This window comes from Pieris rapae, chromosome 23 (assembly GCF_905147795.1).
Source record: "Pieris rapae chromosome 23, ilPieRapa1.1, whole genome shotgun sequence".
Taxonomy (NCBI): Eukaryota; Metazoa; Arthropoda; class Insecta; order Lepidoptera; family Pieridae; genus Pieris; species Pieris rapae.
In genome coordinates this window covers 1,465,210-1,471,260 of record NC_059531.1, presented here as the reverse complement: position 1 = coordinate 1,471,260, position 6,051 = coordinate 1,465,210, and the positions used below count along the sequence as shown (strand labels likewise).

Here is a 6,051-nt window from a genome sequence, read left to right as displayed (position 1 = left end):
TTTTATCACCTATAAAAACTTTGCCTTAAACATCAGCTTTATATAAATAAAATGAGAGTATAAAAAATACTACTACTTACTACAATAAACTTTTAATAGAGTAGGATTATTTAATATTGTAATTACAAAAAAATTCCAAAGAAATAACAAAGGACGATCCCAATAAAATACGAAACACTAATAAACTAATATAAGTTTAGGACCGTCCACAAAAACAAAAAGCGCCGTTCCCGCCAAATTCATATATTTTAGCAGGAACAACGCCTGTACTTTTTCACTTCCAGTATAGACAGCGATATCGACCCTAGTCCCTACGTTTTTTTGTTGTCGATGTAGTTCTCTCGATTTCCGTAGCGATGATGTCGCTACCTTGGTATCGCGCTGTACAAAACTTTATCATTTTCGGTATAGCTATTGGCCCAGGCATCAAATTAATAAACTTCGGTGACAGCGACAAAATTAGTCGTCTTTGCGTTCCAGCTTATTTGAATGCAAAGAAGTGTATTTTTGTTAAACAGTATCTTTTGATTCGTAGAAGATTGGACTATTCTATTTTATCATGGTGATTTGGTCTAGATGGCGGTGTATCAAAATAGTTCTGTTTATTATATTTTGTAATATCTTTAACTGCTTAAAAATATATGAAATACATTTAAATAATTCATTAATAAACCATGCTTTTAGAATTTAAAATATACTCTACTACTTTGTTTAAAATTTTATCTCTGAATTTCATAAGCCTAGAGAGTGACATTTGGCATATTAGAAAACTGTAACTACTTTGTCAATTACTTGTCAGTTGTCACCTAACATACAATAACAACATAATTTTATATTTCTAATATATACCTCGTTATTTAATACTTGTTAAATAAGTATTAAGTAACGAATGCTATTTGGGTTCGTATTTAGTAGAGACCTAGAAAGAGAATTTAAGTACCTTAATGCTATAAAATTCAGCTATTTTTAGGTTAGGGTTTTGGTAATTGAAAAATCCTGTATCATGGAATCGACAGGTTTACAGCGACCAGTTAAGTGTTTTAAATGCAGATATGTGTTAGTTCCAAACTTAGAAACATCAAAATCGTGCAGTTCAAATTGTGATAGCTATGATCTTAGAAGTTTTATTTTTCTTAGCGAAGACAGACTTCCAGATTGGATTAAGATAAAGGTTGAAGAGGAACAATGGACTAAAGGAAAATTACATTGCTCAAATTGTGCTTGTAAAGTTGGTTCCTTTGATTTTGTGGCTGGAAGAAAGTGTGAGTGTGGAAGTTCTGTTTTACCCCCAGTTCATTTTATCACAAGCCAAGTTGATATACCCATTAAAAATGCAATAAATGTATGTTCTAGATAATAATATGTTTAATTTCAAATTTTAATTATTTTGTCATCTTTAACAATACATTTACATAATTAAACATGTTTTTTCAATCAATATTTAGTTCTAAGCAATTTTTATTATTCAGAAACTATTTTCATAATATTGTTAAGGCTATACTATACATCTACTTAATCTTTTGAGATTTGTAACTGTAATTAAAATTTTTAATATTACATATTTTTTTCTGACTGTTCCACTTGTCACTATGCCTCCATGTTGATTAAATATGAAATAAAGTGGGAAATGAGAGTGCTTGCTTAAAATAAGAACAAATAAAAAACTATAATTTATTCAACAACCATACAGCTTGGTACAGCTTCATTAACTTCAAGGTCCCTGCACTTGGCGGCATGCAATTCCCTTCTTATCTGTAAAAAAAATTTCTAATCTTTTAAATTTGCACATAAAACACATTAGTATTTTATATTACACCTGCAGCCTGTTTAGCATTTTGCATGGTTGAAGTAAATGTTATAGAATAGAAGAGATATGAAACAAAGATAAAATGGTAAAAGAATTTTTGAAGTGGGTCCAGTAGCTTAAGATTTATTAATTACAAGAATACAAATCTTTCCTTTATATAATACAAGCAGACTTGGCCAAGCATTGCTGTGGCTAAGGTTTTTGTTATATTACATAGTAATAAGCTATTCAAGGGAAACGGTAGGAGAACTGATGTGAAAGGTATAAAAAAGCTTATGTGTACCGTTGGTACTTTTAACACAGCGCCATCTGTTAGAATTGTATCAAATAATTTGCAATAAAATGAAATTGCGACTATAATTAAAGATCTAAGCTATCCTATCTCTTAAGTTGGACCAGACTGCTCACGGTGTGACAATATAATTTAAAATCGGTTAAGTAGTTTAAGAGTCCATCGCGGACAAACATCGTGATAGGAGATTTATATACATATATTAAGATTAGTAGTCTTATCCCCCACATTCATAAAAAACAAATCAGTGTAATTGCACTGTTTTAAGTACAGTACTAGTACCTCTAGTCTCTTCTTTACAGGGTAAAGACAGTTTTACAGTTCTAGATAGATGTGAAAATGTTAACAATCCTGAATAAGTTATTAACAATGTTTCAAATTGTTTATAACAAATAGATACTAAATTAGAATTAGTATTATAAAAATAGCTTAAACTTACTTCATTTGTAATAGTAGGATGGTATTGTTTCCTTAACAATTCCAATAAAGCATCTCGCTGCTCTGTAGAAATATCAGCTTTGTATCTTTGAACAAATGTCAATAATGCCTGATGCCATAGCACCGGTAATGTTCTCGAGTCATTATTAAATCTAAAATATAATCAATATATTACTACAGAAACTTAATAATTAATAAATAGGAGAATACATCTATAGTGAATTCGATTTTTGATTTATATAATACTAGAAAAGCAAAATCATACTAAAATTATACTTGAAGAAGCGGGAACACTCTGATTTTGTTTAATTAGTAGTTATTTGTTTTTTTTTATGTTAAATTTCAGTATACTTTAGTTTTATTTTTTGTTTTTTTTAATGTATCTTTATCTATTAATGCACTTACATGTTTTCTGTCTTTTATACATAAATTGTTAGATTGAAAGCTGTTAGATTACTTACAATTAAATAAAAAATATTAATAATACGAAAATTTTGATCATATTTCTTATATAAGAGAATACTAGAAAACACATCTATTTATATTACAAAATATTAATAAAATATTTTAAATAGTTATACAGCTTAATTGTAATACATGGAAGTTGAAGAAAGGTATAATTTGTACAAATAGTTATTTCAATAAATTAAAAGAGTCATCAACTTTACTGCGTTCTAGAATGGACTACTAATAAAATAGGAGCCTAATATTACCTTATAAAATGAAATACAACAGAATCAACAACCCTGTATGGCAATGCATATTTCTTATCAAAAAGTATTCTAAGGAATATAGAACATGCTCCATTATAATCCATCTCAGCTATTTTTAACATTGCCGCACTTGAATGGAGTACAGGTACTGAATTCCGTGCCAATACTGATCCAACAATTATTGCTTCTCGTAATGTACAGTCACCAGACTGAAATTTAAGAATATAATATTAATTGTATAGGTTCCTTTCTTTTTGTTATCCAATATATGTAATATACACATATGGTAATGGGAGCACTGTTGGTCTATTGGCTTCAGCGTGCGACTCTCATACCTGAGGTCGTAGGTTCGATTCCCGGCTGTGCACCAATGGACTTTCTTTCTATGTGCGCATTTAACATTTGCTCGAACGGTGAAGGAAAACATCGTGAGGAAACCGACATGTCTTAGACCCAAAAAGTCGACGACGTGTGTCATGCACTGATCACCTACTTGCCTATTAGATTTAAAAAATGATTCTGAAACAGATTCAGAAATCTGAGGCCAAGAGCTAAACAGGTTGTAGCGCCAATAATTTTTAATAGATTGTGATAAATAGAACAGATAGACATTCCCTTTAAATGCCTTGAAACTTGAGTTTAAATAATGCATATAGAAGTTTCCTGTGAACTCTGCATGTTCATTATGACAAAAATTATATTTAATAATTGATTACTTATACTTACTTCCAATAATGGCAAAAGAATTCCCTTCATAAAGGCACCAGGTTTGAAAAGTGCTTTTCTCAAAGCCTGATACAAATGGAAATTTAATCGTTTATATTCAGCCAGGTCATCTCTCACTCTTGGTAGCAAGACCAGATTATAAAACCTTTGTGCCATTTTTTCTTTAAGGTTTGACGCAAATATCCTTGTTGCCTGAAATAATCAATTATAATTTACAATTGAATGCTACAAGAGTTCAAATAAAACCCGGTAACTAAAATATTTTCAAACAGATAGGCTTAACACTAACAAGATATCTCTCCGAGGCAACCCTATTTATAGGAACAAAAAATTAATTAAGGCAAAGTGTATAAACAAAAGTAAATAAATAAATTACAAGTCGAAATCAATATAAACATTATGTACTGTCAATATAACATGAAACTCCCTTTAACATTGAAATTACTCGACTAGTAGGTTTGCCTTCTACATAAAAGTACTTTACAGAAAATGCATTTTTCCAATATCTCTTAAAATTTGCTGTTTAGAGGTAAGCTCTAAATGAATGTAAAAAATAAAATAAGCTATTAGATATTGACTTAAGTACTTTATTCGTTTTATTACATATGTATAATAACTTTTAATAGCCAATATAATAAATAAAATAAAAATATAAAATAGGTTTGACCTATGTTTTTTATTAAGAATTTAAGTGTACCTGATACATAGCAGCTGCTGACCATGTTGTTGGTTCAGTGAGGTATAAAATTTGTTCCCAGTTTTGTAAATGTGGGACCATTTTGAAGGCTTTAGGCAATTTTCCTGATCTGTACTTTTTCAACACATCTCTTACACCTTCATACATAGTTTTAATCCTGAAAATTAACAATTATATACAATTATTTAATAGATTGTAGCCATGTTAAATACTTTACTGATATACTACCGTTACACCATAAAACCTATCATATAAAATCCTTCATACCTTGGATCAATATTTTGTAACTTCAGTGTTTCTACATCAGAAAACTGTGTTTGAAGTTCTGTATGTTTATCAGTTATTTTGTCTTTAATAATATCTGCCAAGGTTCTTGTTCTTTCCGGATTTGATGACATGAACATTTGAATTGCTGCCTCATCTTCTTCATTAATTTCAATATGATCATAGTATACATCAGGTTCCAGATCGTCTTGGTCTGATTGTTCATCTTCATCATCAGAATTCTTTAATGCTGAGAAGAAAATAATAAATTTTAACATCATTGTTTGCTAAAAGTATGCACTTAAAATACACTTCAGGAATTTTACAACCATAAGCAAAGAAAAAAAAATATCATAATATTTCAATATTATGTAGTAAAAATTGATTTACATACCATTAATTGATAATGGTACTGTAGTTTTAGAAGATGGTTCTTCACCACTTCCTAATTCTGCTTGTTGACGTCTGGCTGCTTTTAAAATTTTCTTTGATAAATCCGCATTGACAAACTAGAAAAACCGAAAAAGAAATTATAATCTAGTTGGACGTATGTAAAATAGATAGGAACAGTTAAATTTTACTCACCTCTTCATCTTCATCCTGCCTGTGCTTTTCTTTTAATCTGCTTTTTAATTTTACGGCATTTGTGGCTTCAATTTGGTCAGCAAGGCCAATATTTTTTCCAACTTGCGAAGGTTTTAGTTTCTTTGCTTTACCCATGTTGTAAATAACTTATTTAATAGTAATATTTTATTAAAATATTTATTTTTAATTTTAAACACGTGCCCGAGAGAAAGACGTTCTCATTATTATTATACACTGACAAATGACAATTGACTTCAAACAGAGTATGGTGAATTTTGATATATGACAGTACAAGTGATCTCGTAACTCGTTCGATCCCATTGTGATCTCGCGACGAGTACACGCTTGTTTGATTTAAATAAAAAAATGAGTTGCTGGTCGAATGTTTCGTAACAAACGCAGGCTGCAATTTCCCCGTACTAGACAGTCTAAAGTTAGTAATTCTTTTTTGAGATACTCTTCTTTAATAAAATCCCAGAGGCTTTTTTATCTCTGCCTTTTATTAAATTTAAGAAATGTATTAAAGAAG

The 6,051-nt window shown here is 29.9% G+C and overlaps 1 protein-coding gene across 1 annotated transcript; it reads right to left on the bottom strand.

Annotated features, from left to right (window-relative positions):
• Positions 1–1,657: 1,657 nt before the first annotated feature.
• On the bottom strand, positions 1,658–5,755 carry LOC111002306 (bystin). The gene is made up of 8 exons (XM_022272456.2): positions 5,523–5,755; positions 5,332–5,446; positions 4,941–5,187; positions 4,674–4,830; positions 3,977–4,168; positions 3,251–3,459; positions 2,539–2,689; positions 1,658–1,752 (listed from the first exon to the last, which is right to left on the bottom strand). Exons 1-8 carry the CDS (start codon positions 5,655–5,657, stop codon positions 1,672–1,674), a joined length of 1,287 nt encoding a protein of 428 aa, XP_022128148.2. The 5' UTR covers positions 5,658–5,755; the 3' UTR covers positions 1,658–1,671.
• Positions 5,756–6,051: the final 296 nt, after the last annotated feature.

What these genes read in the sequence shown, in the direction of transcription:
- LOC111002306 (XM_022272456.2), bottom strand. Translation starts at nt 5,657, where the DNA reads ATGGGTAAAGCAAAGAAACTAAAACCTTCGCAAGTTGGAAAAAATATT. An exon ending in TTACAAAATATTGATCCAAG is followed by an intron (nt 4,831 to 4,940) that starts GTATGAAGGATT and finishes GTTAATTTTCAG; the next exon opens with GATTAAAACTATGTATGAAG. An exon ending in GTTGTATTTCATTTTATAAG is followed by an intron (nt 2,690 to 3,250) that starts GTAATATTAGGC and finishes ATTATATTTTAG; the next exon opens with ATTTAATAATGACTCGAGAA.